This window comes from Somniosus microcephalus, chromosome 7 (assembly GCF_052327205.1).
Source record: "Somniosus microcephalus isolate GS21.2 chromosome 7, FLI_Smic_1.0, whole genome shotgun sequence".
Lineage (NCBI taxonomy): Eukaryota > Metazoa > Chordata > Chondrichthyes > Squaliformes > Somniosidae > Somniosus > Somniosus microcephalus.
Window position 1 is genome coordinate 11085688 of NC_140993.1, and position 25622 is coordinate 11111309.

At 47.0% G+C, this 25622-nt stretch overlaps 1 protein-coding gene across 1 annotated transcript in view; it reads left to right on the forward strand.

Annotated features, from left to right (window-relative positions):
* impact (impact RWD domain protein) overlaps positions 1–25622 on the forward strand; it is an 89085-nt gene that overhangs the window by 22764 nt on the left and 40699 nt on the right. Inside the window, exons 4-7 of the mRNA XM_085992235.1 lie at positions 3782–3844; positions 4553–4638; positions 9168–9287; positions 15554–15648. Of these exons, the coding sequence (XP_085848361.1) occupies positions 3782–3844; positions 4553–4638; positions 9168–9287; positions 15554–15648 (364 nt within the window). The remainder of the gene's footprint in view (positions 1–3781; positions 3845–4552; positions 4639–9167; positions 9288–15553; positions 15649–25622) is intronic.

A 25622-nucleotide genomic window follows, 5' to 3' on the forward strand; every position in this document is an offset into this window, starting at 1 on the left:
TATAAATTCCCCTGATTCTGACTGTAAGGGACCTACGCTTGACTTCACCAATCTTTTTCTCTTCACATATCTATAAAAGCTTTTACCGTCAGTTTTTATGTTCCCTGCAGGCTTACTCTCATATTCTATTTTCCCTTTCTTAATTAATCCCTTTGTCCTCCTTTGTTGAATCCTAGACTGCTCCCAATCCTCAGGATTATTGCTTTTTCTAGCCAATTTATATGTCCTCTCCTTGGATCTTATGCTATCCCTAATTTCCCTTGTTAGCCACGGTTGAGTCACCTTTTTTGTTTTATTTTTATGCCAAACTGGGATGAACAAATTCTGTAGCTCATCGATTCCGGTCTTTGAATGTTTGCCATTGCCTATCCACCGTCAACCCTTTGAGTGCCATTCCCCAATCAATCCTACCCAACTCGCTCCTCAGACCATCGTAGTTTCCTTTATTTAAATTGAGGACCCTAGTCTCTGAGTCAACAACTTCATTCTCCATCTTAATGAAGAATTCGATCATATTATGATCGCTCCGACCCAAGGGGCCTCGTACAACAAGATTGCTAATTAATCCTTTCTCGTTACATAATACCCAGTCTAAGATGGCCTGATCTCTGGTTGGTTCCTCGACATATTGGTCCAGGAAGCCATCCCGTAAACACTCCAGGAATTCCTCCTCCACAGTATTGTTACTAATTTGGTTAGCCCAATCTATATGTAGATTAAAGTCACCCATGATGACTGCTGTGCCCTTATTGCACGCTTCTTTAATTTCCCTTTTAATGCCATCCCCAACTTCCGCCTTACTGTTTGGAGGTCTATATACCACTCCCACTAATGTTTTTTTCCCCTTGGTATTTCTCAATTCTACCCATACAGATTCCACATCATCAGAGCTAATATCCTTCATTACAATTGTATTAATCCCTTCTTTAACCAGTAATTCTACCCCAGCTCCCTTTCCTTTTTGCCTATCTTTCCTGAATATCGAATACCCCTGGATGTTGAGTTCCCAGTCTTGGCCATCCTTGAGCCACGTTTCCGTAATCCCAACCAAATCATATTCGTTTACCTCTATTTGCGCAGCCAATTCATCCACCTTATTACGAATGCTCCTCGCATTAAGACACAAAGCCTTCAGCCTTGTTTTTTTAACACTCTTAGACCTATTAGAATTATTATTTATTGTGGCCATGTTTGATTTAAACCGTTGATTTCTCTGACTGCCACTTTTGTTTTTCTCCTTCCTATCTTTTGCTTTTATCCCTGTTTCCCTTTCCTCTGTCTCCCTGCTCAGGTTCCCAACCCCCTGCCATTTTAGTTTAACCCCCCCCGAACAGTGCTAGCAAACACTCCCCCTAGGATATTTGTCCCGTTCTGGTTGGACATATTCCTGGAGGAGTCATTCCATGAGCTCACGCCATTGGTTGCCCAACACATCATTCCTCGTGCTGTCCAGTCTTCCCATGGCCAATTGGAACGCGAACAGACTCTTCATTACCCTTGAGACTGCGTGCAGTTCTGGTCCCCACATTACAGGAAAGATGTGATTGCACTAGAGAGGGTACAGAGGAGATTTACGAGGATGTTGCCAGGACTGGAGAATTTTAGCTATGAGGAATGATTGGATAGGCTGGGGTTGTTTTCTTTGGAGCAGAGGAGGCTGAGGGGAGACCTGATTGAGGTGTATAAAGTTATGAGGGGCCTAGATAGAGTGGATAGGAAGGACCTATTTCCCTTAGAGAGGTCAATAACCAGGGGGCAGCGATTTAAAGTAATTGGTAGAAGAATTAGAGGGGAGTTGAAGAGAACTTTCTTCGCCCAGAGGGTGGTGGAGGTCTGGAACTCTCTGCCTGAAAGGGTGGTCGAGGCAGAAACCCTCATCACATTTAAAAAGTACTTGGATATACATTTGAAGTGCCGTAACCTACAGGGCTATGGACCAAGAGCTGGAAAGTGGGATTAGGCTGGATAGCTCTTTGTCGGCCGGCACAGACACGATGGGCCGAATGGCCTCCTTCCGTGCTGTAAACTTCTATGATTCCACCCGATTGGATGATTTGTGACTTGCTTTTTCCCATCTCCAATACTGTCGTAACTAATGAAAAAAGTGTTCAAAGAAAATGAGGGGAAAAAACCCGCAATATTTTTAATGCCCTTCTGTTTTTATTTCCCCCCCCCCCGTGTTTTTGCTCGTAGCCGTGTGCATGAGATTAATCTTTAATTCCTGAAGACTCCAGGACAATCCTTGCCTTCCATTAAGATTTTAAACCCGGTGCCCCCAACATCAAACCAACTTTATCTTGACTCAGAATTTTACAGCACAGAAACAGGCCATTCGGCCCAACAGGTCTGTGCCGGCGTTTATGCTCCAGAAGAGCCTCCTCCCACCCCTCTTCATCTCACCCTATCAGCAGATCCTTCTATTCCTTTCTCCCTCATGTGTTTATCCAGCTTCCCCTTAAAGGCATCTCTGCTATTCGCCTCAACCACTCCCTGTGGTAGCGAGTTCCACATTCTCACCACTCTCTGGGTAAAGAGATTTCTCCATAAGTCCCTATTGGATTTATTAGTGACTATCTTATATTTATGGTCCCTAGTCCTGGTCTACCCTATCAAAAGGAATTTCCCTTGCAGTCTGGCTGTCTTCTGTCTTCCATTTTAAGAACTTAAGAATTAGGAGCAGGATTCGGCCCCTCGAGCCTGCTCCGCCATTCAATAAGATCATGGCTGATCTTTGACCTCAACTCCACTTTCCACCCCCGATCCCCATATCCCTCGATTTCCCCTAGAGTCCAAAAATCTATCGATCTCAGTCTTGAATATACTCAATGACTGAGCCTCCACAGCCCTCTGGGGTAGAGAATTCCAAAGATTCACCACCCTCTGAGTGAAGAAATTCCTCCTCGGGGAAACAGCTTCTCTGCATCTACCTTGTCTAAGAATTTTGTACATTTCAGTGAGATCACACCTCATTCTTCTAAACTCCAGAGAATATAGCCCCATTCTACTCAATCGCTCCTCATAGGGCATCCCTCTCATTCCAGGAACCTAGTGAACTTTCGTTGCACTCCCTCTATGGCAAGAATATCCTTCCTTAGGTAAGGAGACCAAAACTGTGCACAATACTCCAGGTGTGGTCTCGCAGACAATTACCGCAAGACTTTCTTATTCTTGTACTGCAACACCCTTGCAATAAAGGCCAACATGCCATTTGCCATCCTACTTGCTTGCTGTACCTACAAAGAGAGCAGCCTCCATTTTAAGACCTCTTATTTTTGGTCACAATAAAGATCATCGAACAGTACAGTACAGAAGGAGGCCATTTGGCCCATCCAGTCTGTGCGGCTCTTTCGAAGAGCAATCCAGTTAGTCCCACTCCCCCGCTCTCTCCCCATACCTCTGCAATTTTTTCTCCTTCAAGCATTTATCCAATTCCCTTTTGAAGGCTACTATTGAATCTGCATCCACCACCCAATCAGGCAGCGCGTTCCAAATCCTAACCACACTTTGCGTAAAAAAGTTTTTCCTCATGTCACCTCTGGTTCTTTTGCCAATCACCTTAAATCTGTGCCCTCTGGTTATCGACCCTTCAGCCATTGGAAACAGTTTCTCTTTATTCACTCTATCTAAACCCATCATGATTTTGAACACCTCTATCAGCCTTCTCTGCGCTAAGGAGAACAACCCCAGCTTCTCCAGTCTCTCCACGTAACTGTAATCCCTCATCCCTGGAACCATTCCAGTAAATCTCTTCTGATTTTAATTAATTTCTGTTTGATTTCAGTGCTCCTTGGCTGAGAGGACAGGATCGAATCGTTCTTTCTAACAGCTTGGAGGAAATCTATCTGTGAGTTGATCTGATAATTTCAGTGCAAATTAAAATGAATGCTCTCTTATACCTATAAATTTTCACATTAGAGTGTCAGCAGTGGGTCGTCCTCTCGCCTCCGAGTTAGAAGGTTGTGGGTTCGAGTCCCACTCCAGAGACTTGAGCACAAAAATCTAGGCTGACACTCCAGCGCAGTGCTGAGGGAGCGCTGCACTGCCGGAGGGGCAGTACTGAGGGAGTGCTGCACTGTCGGAGGGGCAGTGCTGAGGGAGCGCCGCACTGTCGGAGGGGCAGTACTGAGGGAGTGCTGCGCTGTCGGAGGTCGCGTCTTTCAGATGAGACGTTAAACCGAGGCCGCGTCTGCCCCCTCAAGTGGACGTAATAAATCCCACGGCACTATTTTGAAGAAGAGCAGGGGAGTTATCCCTGGTGTCCTTGGGCCAATATTTATCCCTCAACCAACATAACACAAACAGATGATCTGGTCATTGTCACAGTGCTGTTTGTGGGAGCTTGCTGTGCACAAATTGGTTGCCGCATTGACTACATTTCAAAAGTACTTCATTGGCTGTAAAGTGCTCTGTGCTGTCCTGAGGTTGTGAAAGGCGCTATAGAAATGCAAGCCTTTTTCTATTTTATGATTCTACAATAGTCCGTAGGTTTGATAATGTGCAATTGAAGTTATGGCTGGGTGACTGAACTTTTGATTTGGTCAATCTGTTTCAGGCAAAATTCGGGAGAATGTATCCTGTTCCTCTGGGTGGGAAAGATTCGAGATTTTTTACTGGTGAAATCGCAATCAGCTGATGCAGGTAATGCTGGCATCCTGTTACGTGCCGTTACTTGTTTACTGTGACTATCTCTGCAGGCACATGTAAAGACCGGCAAGTCAACAACCTGTAGTTTTCACTAATCACCTGGCAGTAGTCCAAGTGTTTCTAAACATCTTTCTCCTTTACCAACCTACACGAGTCGTAATAATACAGAGAAGTTTGGAGTCCTCAGAAAGAGATCAGTAACATCCTGGAACTCGGAACTGTCCACCTGGCTGTCCTCTGTTCCCAGCACTGAGCTACTGGGAAACTAGTCTAGACGTGATTGATATACACACGTACATATATCTGTATACATGTATAGTGTGTGTAGGATATATATCTCCATCTCTATATCTATCTATCGAGCGTGGTCAAAGCTTCGATGTTGGGGATGTTGGCCTGAGCGAGAACACTGACGTTGGTGCGCCTATCCTGCCAATGGATTTGTAGGATCTTGCGGAGGCAGCGTTGGTGGTACCTCTCCAGTGCTTTGAGGTGCCTGCTGTAAATGGTCAGCTCCGATGAACGGGTCACATTGTCAGCATGCCCGATACGAGACTCCCAAAACAAGCGCTCTACTCGGAGCTCCGACACGGCAAGAGTGCCCCAGGTGGGCAGAGGAAACGCTTCAAGGACACCCTCAAAGCCTCCTTGGAAAAAGTGCAACATCCCCACCGACACCTGGGAATCCCTGGCCCAAGACCGCACAGAGTGGAGGAGAAGCATCCGGGAAGGCGCCGAACACCTCGAGTCTCTTCACCGGGAGCAAGCGGAAGCCAAGCGCAGGCAGCGCAAGGAGCGCACGTCAACCCAAGCACCCCACCCACCCACCCCTTCAACCACCGTCTGCCCCACCTGTGACAGAGACTGTAGGTCCCGCATTGGACTCATCAGTCACCTGAGAACTCACTTTTAATGTGGAAGCAAATCATCCTCGGTTCCGAGGGACTGCCAAAGAAGTGTGTAATATATATACACGCCCATGCGCGCTCCCCCCTCGCCCGTGCGCGCTCCCCCCTCGCCCGGCAAATGGTTCGGTGTCCAGAAGGACTTTCTGTAAATATCAAAGAATTGGGAACACTCCGTGGTCCATAGTTGCGCTGTAGACTCACTGGTCCCTCTGGATCCTGGAATCGGTGAGGCAGCATCCTCTGAGCCCGCTTCTGTTGTACCCCAAGAAGACGACGTTCTCGAATGGACAGTGGTTGAGTGCGTGTCTCTGATACTCGTGTCCTTGGGCAGTTGTCCATGTGGTGATTTTTTTTTTTCACCATTTCTCCATCGTTGCTGTTCTTTAAGATTTCACCAGAATGATACCGGGGCTAAAAGGGTTAAATTACGAGGACAGGTTGCACAGACTGGGCTTGTATTCCCTTGAATATAGAAAATTAAGGGGTGATCTAACTGAGTTGTTGAAGATGATTAAAGGAGTAGACGGGGAGAAACTGTTTCCAGTGGCAGGAGGGTCGGTAACCAGAGGGCACAGATTGAAGATAATTGGCAAAAGAACCAGAGGCGAGATGTGAATTTTTTGACGCAGCGAGTTGTTGTGATCTGGAATGCGCTGCCTGAAAGGGCGGTGGAAGCAGATTCAATAGTGACTTTCAAAAGGGAATTGGATAAATACTCGAAGGGGAGAAAATTGCAGGACTATGGGGGAAGAGTGGAGGCGGGGCGGTGGGCCTAATGGGAGAGCTCTTTCAAAGAGCCGGCACAGGCACGATGGGCCGAATGGCCTCCTTCTGTGCTGTATGATTCTATGATCAATAGGACATGGCAAGCACTGTGAATCCTATCATCAGATCGGCAAAGCATTGTAAAGACAACTTGAAGCATTCGGATAACACAGCAAACTGTGACTAGTAATGGGTGGAAAGAGCCCAAGTGAGAAGATTGTCTGCTGGTGAAGGAATAGATGATTGTCTACATGGAAACGTTTGGATCTGAATTGGGGAAAGAAACAATGCCCCGGATTTTGCAGTAAATAAGGGACAGTGGCAGCATGGATACAGAATTGGCTAAGTGACAGGAAACAGAGAGTAGTGGTGAACGGTTGTTTTTCGGACTGGAGGAAGGTATACAGTGGTGTTCCCCAGGGGTCGGTTCTAGGACCACTGCTTTTCTTGATATATATTAATGACTTGGACATGGGTGTACAGGGCACAATTTCAGAATTTGCAGATGACACAAAACTTGGAAGTATAGTGAACAGTGAGGAGGAGAGTGATAGACTTCAGGAAGACAGACAGGCTGGTGGAATGGGTGGACACGTGGCAGATGAAATTTAACACAGGAAAGTGCGAAGTGATACATTTTGGTAGGAAAAACGAGGAGAGGCAATATAAACTAAAGGATACAATCCTAAAGCGGGTGCATGAACAGAGAGACCTGGGGGTATATGTGCACAAATCATTGAAGGTGGCAGGGCAGGTTGAGAAAGAGGTTAAAAAAGCATACGGGATCCTGGGCTTCATAAATAGAGGCATAGAGTACAAAAGCAAGGAAGTTATGATGAACCTGTATAAAACACTAGTTCGGCCTCAACTGGAGTATTGTGTCCAATTCTGGTCACCGCACTTTAGGAAGGATGTGAAGGCCTTAGAGAGGGTGCAGAAAGATTTGCAAGAATGATTCCAGGGATGAGGGACTTCAGTTACGTTGATAGACTGGAGAAGCTGGGGTTGTTCTCCTTAGAGCTGAGAAGGTTGAGAAGAGATTTGATAGAGGTGTTCAAAATCATGAGGGGTCTAGACAGAGTAGATAGAGAGAAACTGTTCCCATTGGCGGAAGGGTCGAGAACCAGAGGACACAGATTTAAGGTGATTGGCAGAAGAACATAAAAACATAGAAAAACAGGCGCAGTGTCGGCCATTCGGCTCTTCGAGCCTGCTCCACCATTCAATATGATCATGGCTGATCCTCTATCTCAATACCACATTCCTGCTCTCTCCCCATACCCCTTGATACCTTTTGTGTCTAGAAATCTATCTATCTCCTTCTTAAATATATTCAATGACTTGGCCTCCACAGCCTTCTGTGGTAGAGAATTCCACAGGCGACATGAGGAAAAACGTTTTTAACGCAGCGAGTGGTTATGATCTGGAATGCACTGCCTGAATGGGTGTTAGAGACAGATTCAATCACGGCTTTCAAAAGGGAATTGGATAAGTACCTGAAGGAAAAAAATTTGCAGGGCTACGGGAAAGGGCGGGGGAGTGGGACTATCTGAAGTGCTGTTGCAGAGAGCCGGCACGGGCTCGACGGGCCAAATGGCCTCCTTTTGTGCTGTAACCATTCTATAATTCTGTGAGAAGAATTAGCAGGAGTCAGCCATTCGGCCCCTCGCGCCTTCTCCGCCATTCAATAAGATCATGTGTGATCTTCGATCTCAATTCCACTTTCCTGCTCAATCCCCATATTCCTCGATTCCCTTGGAGTCCAAAAATCTATCTATCTCGGCCTTGAATATACTCGACGACTGAGAATCTAACAACCCTTTGGGGCAGAGAATTCCAAAGAGCCATCTGAGTGAAGAAATTCCTCCTAATCTCAGTCTTAAATGGCCGGCCCCTTATCCTGAGACTGTGCCCCCTAGTTCTAGACACTCCAGTCAGGGGAAACAACCTCTCAGCATCTACCCTGTCAATCCCCTTCAGAATTTTATGTTTCAATGAGATCACCTCTCATTCTTCTAAACTCCAGAGAGTATCGGCCCATTCTACACAATCTCTCATCATAGGACAACCCTCTCATCGCAGGAATCAATCTAGTGAACCTTCGTTGCACCGCCTCCAAGGCAAGTACAGGAAACTCTTTGGTATCCGGCACCGACGGGATCGGGATGGTGCCGGTTGATTAAAAATTCCGGATGACGGAGAGGGTTATCTACCAAGGCTATTTTTAACAAACAAAAATTAAAAAATCAAGAAATGTGCAGTATAATTGGGTACTCACCTGCAGAATGTTGCATTAAAGAGACTCCCGGCAGCGCGGGAGAGTCAGACTCCTGTTATTGAGGTGTTCCGACTTCCGACAGCGCCAAGAAGCCGAGTAGTGTCAGTTTGGAGAACTACCCCCACTGACTAACTCGGCCACCGCGGGAGACTCGGACTCGGCAACATTTCCGGTTATTGAGGTGTTGTTTTCGGAGTATGAATTTTGCCGGTTAATAGAAAATTCCAGATATTTAGGTGCTGTTTAAACGAGAGTTTCCTGTATATCCTTCCTTGGATAAGGAGACCAGGACTGTGCACAGTACTCCAGGTGTGGTCTCACCAAGGCCCTGTACAATTGTAGCAAGACTTCCTTACTCTTATACTCCAACCCCCTTGCACTAAAGGCCTACATGCCATTTGCCTTCCTTATTGCTGGCTGTACCTGCATGCTAGCGTTCTGTGTCTCCTGTATGAGGACACCCAAAATTGACGGTGAGGTTATCGGCGCTCGCCGTTATTCAAGAGTAAATCGGACAGCAACTTTTTCAAAAGTGGACTTTGTTTCTGACACCTGTGTGTTCTATGTTCCAGTTCCAGAAATACGGAAGAGAACAGAAGGGGCTGCAGTGAATTATCAAGATGATGATTTCATTATCTGTCAGTCACCTGCTCAAGTTACAGCGACGGGAGCTCTTTCTGAAAGCTCGGAAGGTAAGCTGTGAAGAGACATTTTCTCTTTCCAAGCGAGTTGGTTTAGATTACTGTACACTCAGCAGCAACAACTTGTATTTATATAGCGCCTTTAACGTTGTAAAACACCCCACTTAGTCCCGCTGTTTCCCCACAGCCCTGCAAATTCCTCCTCTTAAAGTATTTATCCAATTCCCCTTTTGAAAGTTACTATTGAATCTGCTTCCACCGCCCTTTCAGGCAGCGCATTCCAGATCACAACAACTCACTGCATTTAACATAAATTCTCCTCATCTCCCCCTCTGGTTCTTTTGCCAATTACCTTAAATCTGTGTCCTCTGGTTACTGACCCTCCTGCCAGTGGAAACAGTTTCTCGCTAGCTACTCTATCAAAATCCTTCATAATTCTGAACACCTCAATTAAATCTTCCCTTAACCTTCTCTGCTTGAAGGAGATTGAAACTGTAGTGTATGTACCTTTAAGAGGAACTATGTTTTTGAAGCCCCTGTATACTGTAGTACCGGTAGTGACCACTCGGGTATATAAGCCTGTGTAGCGTCTTGTGTAGTTAGTTCACCTCCAGACTTTGTTCAGTAAACACTTGTTAAATCAACTCCTGCATTCCGTGTCTCCATTAACACATGGATCTAACAGTGGCGACGAGTTAGAAATGAACTTACCTGCAATTCGGCAGCACCTCAAGGGGATCGATTCCTCAGACGAAGGTCGAAGCCAGAAGCAAGAATAAATAAATAAATAAATAAATAACTCGAAGAAACTCGAAAACGAGGGCCAGGCTTGGTCTCCAGTCTGTGGTTTCCCCAGCTAAACGGGCTGGTGGCAGGTAGTGCACTGATCCTTCCTGGGCTGCGGCGGGCTAGAGCTCGATCGGGTGGCTCTGCAACGGGGCCGGGCAGCGATTCGGGAAGCAAAGAGAGAGAGAGGGTGGAGCACTCAGGGCGCGTCCGGTGCTGCAAAGCAGGTCGGCGTTCGGACCGAGCAGAGGGAGGGGAAAATCCCAGAGGGTCCGCTCCACGACGGGAACGGTTCTCCAAGTAACGGAGAAACTATTGAAGCGATATATAAAAAAAAATAGAAATACTGCGAAAAACTGCAGGTCGCAACGGGAACCGCGGAGAACAGCGGCGGCAGCGGCGGGAAAGCGCGGGAGGCACCATCTCAACTCGGCGGGGAAGAAAGAAAAGCGTGGGAGGCGCCATTTTGATCCATCGGGGACGGAGGAAAAGCGCGGGAAGCGCCATTTTAGATTTTCAAGATGCCGAAGACTGGCAATATTACTGCTTTCGATAGTGATATAGAAGATTGGACCACATATGTGGAAAGAGTGGAGGTATATTGCAAGGCGAATGAAGTAGCGGATGATAAAAAGGCATCGGTACTTCTAAATCTGATGGGCGCAAGGACATACGGGCTGTTACGAAACTTGATCACTCCAGCCAAACCGATGGACAAGAATTTTAAGGAGATTGTTGATACCTTACAAGAGCACTTAAACCCAACACTGCTGCTGATAGCGGAACGATTCAAATTCTTCAGGAGGAATCAGCACAAGAATGAAAGTAACGCTGACTACCTCACCGAATTACGAAAGCTGTCAAAGCACTGCCAATTCGGGGCAGGACTGGCAGATTCTCTACGAGACAAATTCGTCTGCGGTCTCCTAAGCGAAGGAACACAGAAAAGACTACTTTCTGAAAAAGATTTGACACTGGACAAGGCTTTCAGTGTGGCTGTATCATACGAAGCAGCAGCAAGAGGAGCTGCAGAGATACAGCAAAAGCCACAGGACTTCGGCACCCATGAAATGACACGGGGTTTCGAGAGATGTTATCGCTGCGGCAGACCCACCCATGACCAGAAGGACTGCTGGTTCAAGGACAAAGCATGCAGGCAATGCGGAAAGATGGGACACATTGCACATGTATGCAGATCTGGAAAGAAATCCGCTGACAGTAAAAAGGTCAATAAGGAAAAGTACAGAAAGGTACAAATGATGACGGACAGTAGCTCCGAAGACCAGAAGAGCGATAGCGACTCCGGAAACAAGAGACTAAGCTGTCTCAAATTACATAATGTAATTGCCAAAGAAGATTACCAGACCATTTGGGTTACCCTCACGATAGCGGGGTCCCCAGTCAAAATGGAGCTAGATACAGGATCAGCTCTGACCGTCATAAGTCGACGGGATTACGAGCGGCTATTTCCGCATATACCTTTGAAAGACACATCCATTATCTTGAAGACATATATGGGGCAGAAAGTATACCCCAGAGGGAAAATAAGGGTGCCTGTTGTATACAACAGCAAGGAAATACAGAAGTTGTATTTATACGTTCTGCAAGATGGTGGTCCACCGATGGTGGTCCACCGTTGTTGGGACGTGAATGGATCAGAAAGATACGTTTAGACTGGCACTCCATTCAGGCACTGACGGTGACCAGTAAGAAAAAAAATGATGATGACGTCATACCTGGACGATTAAAAGAAATCTTGGCTAATGCCAAAGAGGTGTTTCAACAGGAACTAGGAACCCTGAAAGGCACCACCGCCTCAATAAAAGTGGAAGATGCGGCAATTCCCAAGTTTTTTAAGGCAAGGCCGGTGCCATACGCAATTCGTCCAGCCGTCGAGGCAGAGCTGGAGAATTTGGAAAAAGCAGGCGTGTTATCCAAGGTAGATTGGAGCGAGTGGGCAACACCCATCGTCCCGGTCATGAAGAAAACGTTGAATAATGATAAATCTGAAGAACAGAGAAAAGTTCGCATCTGTGGGAACTTCAAGGTGACTGTAAACCCGGTTCTTCACATGGTACAGTATCCTCTTCCGAGGATAGAAGATATTTTTGCCTCACTATCCGGAGGGAAACGTTTCACCAAAATTGACTTAGCACAGGCATATCTACAGATGGAGGTTGAGGAGGCCTCTAAAAAGTATCTCACAATAAACACACACAAAGGCCTGTACCAGTACAATCGACTGGTTTTCGGAGTGGCATCAGCTCCGGCTATCTGGCAAAGAGCTATGGAGCAAGTCCTGCAAGGGATTCCGGGGACTCAATGCTACCTAGACGACATCCTTGTAACAGGAGAAAACAACAACGAGCACCTTGCCAACTTGGAGCAGGTGCTCACGAGGCTGAGAGAACGGGGCCTACGAGCAAATCGCCCCAAGTGCAAATTTTTCCAGAAACAAATATCATATTGTGGCCATGTCATTAACGAAGAAGGGTTGCATAAGTCACCTGAAAAAATTGAAGCGGTCGTAAAGGCCCCAGCGCCTGAAAATGTCTCACAATTAAGGTCGTTCCTGGGATTAGTAAATTACTATCATAAATTTTTACCAAACTTGTCGACGGTTCTGCACCCGCTTAACGCACTGCTACAAACGGGAGTAGTTTGGAAATGGAGCGAAGACTGTAAACGTGCCTTCCATAAATGCAAAGGCTTGATCACGTCCAGGGAAGTGTTGGCTCATTACAACCCATCATTGCCAATCAGACTGGCGTGCGATGCATCCCCTTACGGCGTGGGAGCGGTATTATTGCATAGATTCCCTGATGGCTCGGAGCGGCCGATAGCTTTTGCGTCACGCTCATTGAACTCAGCTGAGCGTAACTATGCCCAGATCGACAGGGAGGCACTCAGCCTGGTGTGGGGGGTGAAGAAATTCAACCATTACCTACACGGACAAAAATTTACCTGGTTGACTGACCATCAACCCCTCGTCTCCATATTCAACCCTAAAAAGGGCGTTCCTATTATGACAGCGCAAAGGCTACAGAGGTGGCCCCTTTTCCTAGGGGCACACCAATATGACATAGAATACAAAGGAACAAAACAGCATGGGAATGCTGACGGGTTATCGCGCCTACCATTGCCAACGGTGGAAGAGGCGCCTACAGTGGACCCAGTGGAGATGTTCCACTCGACCATAGTGGAATGTCTACCGGTGACAAATTCTACCATTGAAAAGGAAACGCGAAATGACCCGACTCTCTCACGAGTCTACGATTTAACGGTGAAGGGATGGCCAGCACATGGCGAACCACTGTTGCCAGCATTCTCGCAAAGAAGAGAACAGCTGTCAGTGTGCCGAGGAACCTTGATGTGTGGATCCAGAGTGGTGATTCCACCCAAACTCAAGGATAGAGTGCTAAAGGAGCTTCACAAGGGGCATCTGGGTGTAGTGAAAATGAAGAACTTAGCCAGAGCGTTTGTGTGGTGGCCAGGTATCGATGGAGACATCGAAGAAATGACCAAGGGCTGTCTAGGATGCCAGAAGGTCCAAAACGCCCCACCACAAGCCCCTCTACATCCATGGGAGTGGCCCTCATCTCCATGGCAAAGAGTACATATCGACTTTGCTGGTCCATTTATGGACTCAATGTTCTTAATCGCGGTGGATGGACACTCCAAGTGGCCGGAGGTAATAAAGATGTCCTCCACCACCACGGAAAAAACCATCACAGTATTAAGGACCATATTCGCCAGGAATGGGCTGCCTGAACAGATCTGTTCTGATAATGGACCGCAATTTGTATCCGAAGAATTCAGGAAGTTCTTAAAAAAACAATGGGGTTAAGCACTACACGTCCGCCCCATACCATCCCGCCACCAATGGATTGGCTGAAAGGTTTGTCCAGACCTTCAAGAAGGCCATAAAGGCCATGGGTAATGAAGACATAAATCTACAACATAAGGTAGATAACTTCTTGTTTGCGTACAGGAATGCAACACATGTGGTTACAAACCAAACCCCCGCCATGATGTTTTTCAATAGAAGACTAAGATGCCGGCTGGATTTGGTCAAGCCAAACGTCAGAAGGGACGTAGAGAACCGGCAATTTCAAAGCATGAATGAAAGGCCAACTAGAACCTTCCAGATAGGTCAACCAGTTTTGGCCCGGGACTACCGTACCGAGAAATGGCAGCCTGGAACTATTTGCACACGACTAGGACCGCTGATGTATACTGTGGACATTGGAGAAAGCATAATAAGGCGCCATGCTGACCAGATCATAGAGTCATCCGAAAAAGGACAACCTACACCACAACTCTATACGCCTAGTGATGAAGCAGAGATACCCATAGTATCTACCTCCGATCCGGTGATACTGGAACCAGATGAACCCGACACTGGCATTGAAGCCGAATCGACCTTGCCAAAAGAACCTACTACACCACCAAAACCTACTACACCACCGAGGCGTTATCCGGACCGAGTCAGGAAGCCTCCAGAGAGACTGAATTTGTAATTGATTAACTTCAGCAAATGTGTATATTATTGTTCTTGTAAAAATGTTATTTAATGATTACTTAAAATGTTATGTACGATTTATCTAAAAGGGGAGGAATTGTAGTGTATGTACCTTTAAGAGGAACTATGTTTTTGAAGCCCCTGTATACTGTAGTACCGGTAGTGACCACTCGGGTATATAAGCCTGTGTACCGTCTTGTGTAGTTAGTTCACCTCCAGACTTTGTTCAGTAAACACTTGTTAAATCAACTCCTGCATTCCGTGTCTCCATTAACACACGGATCTAACAGAAACCCTTCAAAATTTTAAGCCAAGCTTTAAATCAAAAGTCATTTTAAAATATAATCGCTAACCATTTGTGGTTAATAGCTAAGGAATCTTGAAATGTGACGAGGACTCCATTCTGGATTGTTATTCAGATTTTAAAATTGGGGGAGTAAATGTGCAGGGCTGTGGGGAAAGAACAGGGGGTAGTGGGACTAATTGGCGAGCTCTTTCAAAGAGCCGGCACAGGCACGATGGGCCGAATGGCCTCCTCCTGTGCTGTACGATTCTGTGAAATTTTTATAAGAACATAAGAATTAGGAGCAGGAGTCGGCCATACTGCCCCTCGAGCCTGCTCCGCCATTCAATAAGATCACGGCTGATCATCCAAATTCAGTACCCTGTCCCTGCCTTCTCCCCATATCCCTTGATCCCTTTAGCCTTAAGTTATCAATCTCTGTCTTGAATATACTCAACGACTCGGCACCCACAGCCCTCTGGGGTAGAGAATTCCAAAGATTCACCACCCTCTGAGTGAAGGCATTTCTCCTCATCTCAGTCCTAAATGGTCGACCCCTTATCCTGAGACTGTGACCCTTGGTTCTCGACACTCCAGCCAGGGGGAAACAGCCTCTCAGCATCTACCCTGTCGAGCCCTCCAAGAATGACTGCAGTAGCACAATGCACGTAACAGAAACGCAGTTTTACACGTGACTCAGTGCGTGACTCTTCTGTCATCTTCCAGATGAACAACTCCCGCCAGTGACCCATGGGGAGCCGATCACCGATCGGAGGAGTACGTTCCAGGCACATCTCGCTCCCGTAGTGACGCCAAAACAGGTTTGTGCCGGTGGGAATTGATGGGAGAAGGGAGTTCCAGGAATTCAGAAAATCTTACTTTATTTAACTATGCTAGCTGATTTGCAAAAAAAAAATAGCAAAGCGCATATGTACTTGAAAAGGAAAATATGCAGGATCAGTAAGCAGGGGACACAGATTTAAGGTTATTGGCAAAAGAACCATAAGAACATAATAGGAGCAGGAGTCGGCCATACGGTTCTTCGAGCCTGCTCCGCCATTCACTAAGATCATGGCTGATCTTCTACCTCAACTCCACTTTCCTGCACTATCCCCATGTCCCTTAATTCCCCAAAATCTATCGATCTCTGTCTTGAATATACTCACCGACTGAGCCTCCACAGCCCTCTGGGGTAGAGAATTCCAAAGATTCACCGCCCTCTGAGTGAAGAAATTTCTCCTCATCTCAGTCCTAAATGGCCGAGCGAGTTGTTGTGATCTGGAATGCGCTGCCTGAAAGGGAAGCCGATTCAATAGTAACTTTCAAAAGGGAATTGGATGGATACATGGAGGGGAAATGTGCAGGGCTATGGGGGGAGTGGGACTAATTGGAGAGCTCTTTCAAAGAGCCGGCACAGGCACGATGGGCCAAATGGCCTCCTTCTGTGCTGTACGATTCTACGATCTCTCATGGTATTGTTTATTGGATAGTTGGGAGGTTACGTTTTATAAGGCAGTTGAAATTGGTGTGGCATTGCTCATAAGTGAGACAACAGGGTTTGTGGTGAGAGATTAATGTAAGAATTGAAGAGGTTTGAGAGGATTTGAAGCGGGTTCGGAAAGTGAGGGGTGGTGAGGTGCTGGAAAGAAAAGTATTGCGGTTTTGTAGCGGGACTTGGGGTAAAGTAGTGAAGCGGGGGGGGGGCAGTGAGCAGTTGAGGAGGTGGATGAAGTAATGGTACGGTGCAACATAGGAACAGGAGGAGGCCATTCAGCCCCTCGAGCCTGTTAAAGTCAATTAGATCATGGCTGATCTGTACATAAGAACATAAGAAATAGGAGCAGGAATAGGCCCCTTGGCCCCTCGAGCCTGCTCCGCCATTCAATAAGGTCATGGCTGATCTTGGGTTCAAAGCCACTTCCCCGCCTGCTCCCCATAACCCTTCACTCCCTTATCTTGCAAAAATTTGTCTATCTCCACCTTAAATGTATTTAATGACCCAGCCTCCACGGCTCTCTGGGGTAGAGAATTCCACAGATTTACGACCCTCTGAGAGAAGAAATTCCTCCTCGTCTCAGTTCTAAAAGGGCGACCCTTTATTCTGAGACTGTGCCCCCGAGTTCTAGATTTCCCCACGAGGGGAAACATCCTCTCTGCATCTACCTTGTCGAGCCCCCTCAGTATCTTATGTTTCAATAAGATCACCTCTCATTCTTCTAAATTCCAATGAGTATAGGCCTAGCCTGCTCAACCTTTCCTCATAAGTCAACCCCTTCATCTCGGGTTTAACCCAGTGAATCGGTGTGGCTGTATCTTGACTCCATGTACCCGCCTTGGTTCCGTAACCCTTAATAATCCTAATGGAGGGATTTTAACACACGGACGAAAATGTTAAATTTGAGGTGTTGCTGAACCACGAGCCGGTGTAGGTCCGCGAGCACTGGGGTGTTATGCGAATGGGACTCGTTGCAAGTTAGGATATGGACAGCAGAGTTTTTGAATGAGCTCAAGTGAGCTAAATAAGTTAACGTGAGTTAAATGACTTTGAGGTATTTCACATACCAAAGCATTGTTGGTTTACGGTCTAATATAAAATCTGCTAATCCAGCTTCGAAAAAGTTAGTATCTCTTTTAAAAATAACATAAGATTTACCAAAAACGTTTTATAAGTACTTTCACTTTCATCTTTGAAGGTATTAAAAGGTAGAAATGTTGCCCGGCAGCAGATTGACACAGGGACACAGAGACAGGGCCCAAAGCCTGGGACTCGATTTAAAATGTTGCCCGGCAGCAGATTCACAAAGGGACAGAGAGACAGGCCCAAAAGCCTGGCACTCGATTTAAACCGCCCGGCCCAAAACAGCCCTGGCAAAGCCGGGCTCCCCCAGCTGGTATTTGTATAACTAGAGTTTACTTTATATACAGTAATTACAGGGTATATGGTAATCACCAAATCCAGAAATTAAAATCTACAACAGTCGATGTTGCCCTTGTACTGTTAACTCACCATTGCTCAAACATTATTGAGCACTAATTCAGTGAAAACCTTTGAAAAATTCTCAGTGAATTCAGACATTTTCCACACATCCTTTATCATACATTAAAAGAAAGACTTGCATTTCTATAGCGCCTTTCACGACCACAGGATGTCCCAAAGCGCACTACAGCCAATGAAGTACTTTTTTGAAGTGTAGTCACTGTTGTAATGTGGGAAAAGCAGCAGCCAATTTGCACACAGCAAGCTCCCACAAACCGCAATGTGATAATGACCAGATAATCTGGTTTTTTTTTTAGTGATGTTGGTGGAGGGATGAATAATTGCCATGACACAGGGGATAACTGCCCTGCCCTCTTTGAAATAGTGCACTGGGATCTTTTACGTCCACCTGAGAGAGCAGTCTGAGCCTCGGTTTAACGTCTCATCCGAAAGACATTAATCAGATGACACCGCCTAATTGACTCTCTCAATATGGAAGAGACCGAAACGCACATTACTCAAACAACCAGGATCTAACCACCAATTTGAGGAAATCAGTTATAATCAGCTGAAGGAAAACATTCTTTCGTGGCTTTCAGCCCCGTATCCTCACCATCAACAAGACCGCCTACTTCCACCTCTAATATCGCCCCTCTCCGCCCCGGCCTCAGCCCATCCGATGCGTATTTGGACTTTCAGAAGGCTTTCGATAAGGTCCCGCAATAGAGATTAGCATGCAAAGTTAAAGCACATGGGATTGGGGGTAAGGTACTGACTTGGATAGAGAACTGGTTGGCAGACAGGAAGCAAAGAGTTGGAATAAACGGGTCTTTTTCCGAGTGGCAGGCAGTGACTAGTGGGGTACCACAGGGATCGGTCCTTGGATCCCAGTTATTCACAATATATATTAATGATGATCTAGACGAGGGAACTAGATGTAATATCTCCAAGTTTGCAGACGACACAAAGCTGGGTGGGTGTGTGTGCTGTGAGGAGGATGCAGAGAAACTCCAGTATGATTTGGACAGGTTGGGTGACTGGGCAGATGCATGGCAGAGGCAGTATAATGTGGATAAATGCGAGGTTATCCACTTTGGTGGCAAAAACAGGAAGGCAGATTATTATCTGAATGGCAATAGATTGGGAGAAGGGGAAGTGCAGTTGTACAGGGCCTTGGTCGCCTTATCTGAGGAAGGATGTTCTTGCCATGGAGGGAGTGCAGCGAAGATTCACCAGACTGATACCTGGGATGGCAGGAATGACGTATGAGGAGAGATTGGGTCGAATGGGCTTATATTCGCTGGAGTTCAGAAGAATGAGAGGGGATCTCATTGAAACTTATAAAATTCTAACAGGACTAGACAGACGAGATGCAGGAAGGATGTTCCCGATGGCGGGGGAGTCCAGAACCAGGGGTCACAGTCTAAGGATAAGGGGTAAGCCACTTAGGACAGAGATGAGGAGGAATTTCTTCACCCAAAGAGTGGTGAACCTGTTGAACTCTCTAACACAGAAGGCAGTAAAGGCCAATTCATTAAATATATTCAAGAAGGAGTTAGATATATTTCTTAAGGCTAAAGGGATATGGGGAGAAAGCAGGGACAGGGTACTGAATTTGGATGATCAGCCATGATCTCATTGAATGGCGGAGCGGGCTCGAGGGGCCGAATGGCCTACTCCTGCTCCTATCTTCTATGTTTCTATGAGTCCCTCGTCCATGCCCTTTGTCGCCTCCAGACGCGGCTGTTCCCAGGCTTTCCAGTCATCCATGCTCCGTAAACATCAGCTCATCCAGAGCCCTGCTGCCTTTATTCCAGCCGGCACCAAGTCCTGCTCACCCACCGCTCCTGTCCTGGCCTTCTATGCCCGTGCATTCCACACCCTCGCAACTGTCCTAAGAATGTATTTTTTTTCTGGTTTCACTTTTAAGTAACTTGAGAGAGAAGAGCTGTGTATTTACATAGTGTCTTGTCTTGTCGTGTCCTTGGGATGTGGCCAGGCGCTTTATAGAATCACAGAATGGTACAGCACAGGAGGAGGCCATTCGGCCCATCGTGCCTGTGCCCGCCCTTTCAAAGAGCTCTCCAATTAGTCCCACTCCCACCCTGCTCTTTCCCCAGAGCCCTGCAAATTACAATTAACTTCTCTTCGGAGATGTGTTCATAAACAAAGACCTTCCTCATCAATAATTGAAAAAATTTCATTATCTCTTAACTCATATTAGTAATAGATTTATTTGACCAATGAAATGCTTTTTGAAGAGTTTGTTGAAATATTAAATGCCCAAAGGTTCCACGGGAGCCTTCCCAGGTCGTAGACTGACACAGCACAAAGGGAGGCCATTCGGCCCATCGTGCCTGTGCCGGCTCTTTGGTAAAGCTATCCCATTAATTCCACTCCCCCCTGCTCTTTCCCCACAGCCCTGCAAGTTTTCCCCCTTCACGTATTTCTCCAATTCCCCTTTTTGAAAGTTACTATTGAATCTGCTTCCACCGTCCTTTTAGGTCATCGCAACGCGCGGAGTTTAAAAAAAAACCAAATTCCGCTCGTCTCGCCTTTACATCCAGTTACTTAAATTTCAAGTATAGTCACCGTTGTGTAGGCAAACGCGACGGCCTATTTGGTTTGCACAGCGCGATCCCACAAACAGCAAGTGAGGTGAACGGCCAGTTTTAAAAACACACATGTTTTGGTTTGGTGGCAGAGGGAAGAATATTGGCCGGCACGCCTGGTGAACTCTAAACCAGCTTTAAACTCCAGCTGTGCTGCCGTTCTTGGAGAAGGCTCGAGAGGCAGCAGCAAATCCGAAAGGTTTACTTCTTTCTCGGGCTGGGCTGCAGAATTGCTGCCGCAGCCTCGCGGGGATAAACCCCCCCCCCCCCCCCATGAGGTATTTTCGGGCAAAACCAGAATCTCGCAAGCAGCTACCAAGGACACGTAACGCATGCAGCTTTCCTCGGGCATTTCTCCCGCAAATCGGAAACCTTCAGGGAAATCTAAGGTTCAGCATCTTTTTGACACTCCAGATTTATTGAGATTTTTGTCCTCGGCCACATGGGAGACTGGGGAGGTTTTTTTTAAATTCTTTAACGCTCATCATTTCATTATGCTATTTTATGTGATAGCCTACTCCTGCTCCTATTTCTTATGTTCTTATCCGTGCACTGGCAGAGATGTAGGCGTTTGAAAGTGGAAGTTAAGGTACTGTTTATAGAATCACAGAATCTTACAGTGCTGAAGGAGGCCATTTGGCCCATCGAGCCTGTGCCAGCTCTTTGAACGAGCTCTCCAATTAGTCCCACTCCCCCCTGCTTTTTCCCCACAGCCCTGCACATTTTTCCTTTTCAAGTATTTATCCAATTCCCCTTTTGAAAGTTACTATTGAATCTGCTTCCACCGCCCTTTCAGGCAGCGCATTCCCGATCACAACAACTCGCTGCGTAACAATATCTCTCCTCATCTCCCCTCTGGTTCTTTTGCCAATTACCTTAAATCTGTGTCCTCTGGTTAGCGACCCTCCTGCCACTGGAAACAGTTTCTCCCTCTCTACTCTGTCAAAACCCCTCATAATTTTGAATGCTTCTATTAAATCCCCCCTTAACCCTTCTTTGCTCTAAGGAGAACAGCCCCAGCTTCTCCAGTCTCTCCACATAACTGAAGCCCCTCATCCCTGGTACAATTCTCGGAAATCTCCTCTGCACCCTCTCCAAGGCCGTGACATCCTCCCTAAAGTGTGGGGCCCAGAATTGGACACAATACTCCAGCTGGGGCCGAACCAGTGATTTATAAAGGTTTAATAATAATAATAATTCAACTTTATTGTCATTGTACAACGAAATGTGATCTTGCAAGCTCCCATGAGTCCAGTACAAATAACATTAACATTAAACGTAAATAGCACCGTCCTGGGAGAAGCAAAGTCACTGCGTCTGTGCGCGCCGCCATTCCATTTCCACCATTCCTCCTGTCCGACAATCTTCAGCCCAACGCCCGGGCCCGCTCACCAGCCGCCCCTCCCGGGGCTCCTTCCGTGACCTTGTCACCAACCGCTCCTCCTCGGGGCTCTTTCCGTGACCTTCTGCACCTGGTCTTCCCTGCTGGTCACCCCTCCAGGTACTAACCAGGCCTGGCTCTGCTTAGCTTCCAAGCCTTGCCAGTGACCCTGTCCCTAGTCCCAAGAACAGGGCTTCCTTCCTTTTGTACTCATTTACACATAACTACTACAACAACAACTTGTATTTATACAGCGCCTTTAACGTAGTAAAACCTCCCAAGGTGCTTCACAGGAGCGATTATCAGACAAAATTTGACACCGAGCCACATAAGGAGATATTAGGACAGGTGACCAAAAGCTTGGTCCAAAGAGGTAGGTTTTAAGGAGCGTCTTAAAGGAGGAGAGAGAGACAGAGAGGTTTAGGGAGGGAAGCCCAGGCAGCTGAAGGCACGGCCGCCAATTGTTGAGTGATTAAAATCAGGGATGCTCAAGATGCCAGAATTGGAGGAGTGCAGATATCTTGGAGGATTGTGGGGCGGGAGGGGGTTACAGAGATAGGGAGGGGTGAGGCCATGGAGGGGTTTGGAAACAAGGATGAGAATTTTGAAATCGAGGTGTTGCTTAACTGGGAGCTAATGTAGGTCAGCGAGCACAGGGGTGATGGGCGAACGGGACTTGGTGCGAGTTAGGACACGGGCAGTCGAGTTTTGGATGAGGTGACATTTACAGAAGGTAGAACATGGGCGGCCAGACAGGAGTGCGTTGGAATAGTCAAGTCTAGAGGTAACAAAGGCATGCATGAGGGTTTCAGCAGCAGATAAGCTGAGGCAGGGGCGGAGTCGGGCAATGTTCCGGAGGTGGAAATAGGCTTTCGGTAGCTTATCTTGCGGTCAAATACGACGCCAAGGTTGTGAGCGGTCTGGTTCAGCCTCAAAGTTGCCAGTGAGAGGGATGGAGTCGGTGACCAGGGAACGGAGTATGTGACGGGGACTGAAGACGATGGCTTTGGTCTTCCCAATATTTAATTGGAAGAAACTTCTGCTCATCCAGTACTGGATGTCGGACAAGCAGTCTGACAATTGAGACAGTGGAGGGGTTGAGAGAAGAGGTAGAGCTGGGATGTTGTCAGTGCACATGTACATTTCGGATGATGTCGCCGAGGGGCAGCATGTAGATGAGAAATAGGCGGGGACCTTGGGGGGTAGATAGATCCTTGGGGGACCCCCAGAGGTAACGATGCTGGGTTGGGAAGAGAAGCCATTGCAGATGATTCTTTGGTTACAACTGGCTGGATAAGAATGGAACCAGGCGAGTGCAGTCCCACCCAACTGGACGAGGGGTTCGAGGAGGTTGGTGTGGTCAGCCAGGTCACGATGGGCGAAGAGGGCTAGTTTACCAAGGTCACAAGTTGGAAAAACATCCCAAGTCACTTGCAAGCAAGGAAAAATGGTTGCTGAGCCAAAGGAGCGGCGATCAAAAGCTCTGTTGAAGAGGAGGGTTTGAAAGGAAGAGGGGCAAGGCCTTTAGGGAGGGAATTTCAGAGCATGGGACCTTGGCAGCTATAGGCATGGCCACCAATGACAGGGTGAAGGGGGGATGCACAGGAGGGTCGAGTGGGAGGAACGGAGAATTCGATGTGCAAGCTCTAAGACTCAAGGAGGTTACAGAGATGGGGAAGGGCAAAACCAGGAAGAGATTTAAACAGAAGGAAGAGAATTTTAAGTTTGAGGCTTTGGGGGAATCAGAAGCCACTGCAGGGTTACTAAGGGTAATGGACGATTGAGATTTGGTGCACGACACCCATAGCAGAGCCTTGGCTGAGGTGAAGTTTATGGAGGATGGGAGGCACTGCAGGATTTGAGTCCGGAAGTGATGATAAAGCAAGGATGAGGGTTTCGGCAGTAGATGGGCTGAGGTGGGCGATGTTCCAGAAGTGGAAATTGGTGGCCTTGGTGATGGAGATGATATGGAGTCAGAAGCTCAACTTTGGGGTCAAACAGGACACCAAGGTTCCAAACAGTCCGGTTCAGCCGGAGGCGGTGGCCATGGTGGGTGATGGGATCGGTGGTGAGGGAATGGACTTTGTGGCAGGGGCCGAAGACATTGGTTTCAGTCTTCCACTGGAGTTTTTAAAATTTGTTCCTTGGTAATGGGCATCGCTGGCAAGGCCGGCATTTATTGCCTATCCCTAGTTGCCCTTGAGAAGGTGGTGGTGAGCCGCCTTCTTGAACCGCTGCAGTCCGTGTGGTGAAGGTGCTCCCACAGTGCTGTTAGGGAGGGAGTTCCAGGATTTTGACCCAGTGACGATGAACGTTGGTCGTGAAAGGCGCTGTAGAAATACAAGTCTTTTTGTTCTATACTTTTTTTTTACATTTGGCAACCATAAGGTGAATGAATTTGCAGTTTTCTTGTCAAATACCGGAACCCCTGTAGGTAATTGGCTAAAGAACCAGAGGGGGAGATGAGAATTTTTATGCAGCGAGTTGTTGTGATCTGGAATGCGCTGCCTGAAAGGGCGGTGGAAGCAGATTCAATAGTAACTTTCAAGAAGGGGAATTGGAGAAATACTCAAAGGGCAAAAATGTGCAGGGTTGTGGGGAAAGAGCAGGGGGGAGTGGGACTAATTGGAGAGCTCTTTCAAAGAGCCGGCACAGGCACTGTTGTATCCGTGTGTTAATGGAGACACGGAATGCAGGAGTTGGTTTAACAGGTGTTTACTGAACACAGTCTGGAGGTGAACTAAAAGATACAAGACACTATACAGGCTTATATAGCCCGAGTGGCCACTACCGGCATTACAGTACGCAGGGGCTCTTAAAGGCACATACACCACAATTCCTCCCCTTTTAGACAACCAGTACATAACATTTTAAGTAATCATTAATTAACATGTTTACAAGAACAATAATCTACACATTTGCTGCAGTTAATCAATATAAGTCAGTCTCTCTGGAGGCTTCCTGACTCGGTCCGGATAACGCCTCGGTGGTGTAGTAGTTTTCGGTGGTGTAGTAGGTTCTTTTGGCAAGGTCGATTCGGCTTGAATGCCAGTGTCGGGTTCATCTGGTTCCAGTATCACCGGATCGGAGGTAGATACTATGGGTATCTCTGCTTCATCATTAGGCGTATAGAGTTGTGGTGTAGGTTGTCCCTTTTCGGATGACTCTATGATCTGGTCAGCATGGCGCCTTATTATGCTTTCTCCAATGTCCACGGTATACATCAGCGGTCCTAGTCATGTGCAAATAGTTCCAGGCTGCCATTTCTCGGTACGGTAGTCCCGGGCCAAAACTTGTTGACCTATCTGGAAGGTTCTAGTTGGCCTTTCATTCATGCCTTGAAATTGCCGGTTCTCTACGTCCCTTCTGATGTTTGGCTTGATCAAATCCAGCCGGCATCTTAGTCTTCTATTGAAAAACATCATGGCGGGAGTTTGGTTTGTAACCACATGTGTTGCATTCCTGTATGCAAACAAGAAGTTATCTACCTTATGCTGTAGATTTATGTCTTCATTACCCATGGCCTTTATGGCCTTCTTGAAGGTCTGGACAAACCTTTCAGCCAATCCATTGGTGGCGGGATGGTATGGGGCGGACATGTAGTGCTTAACCCCATTGTTTTTTAAGAACTTCCTGAATTCTTCGGACACAAATTGCAGTCCATTATCAGAACAGATCTGTTCAGGCAGCCCATTCCTGGCAAATATGGTCCTTAATACTGTGATGGTTTTTTCCGTGGTGGTGGAGGACATCTTTATTACCTCCGGCCACTTGGAGTGTGCATCAACCGCGATTAAGAACATTGGCCTAGAAATTCAGTAAGGC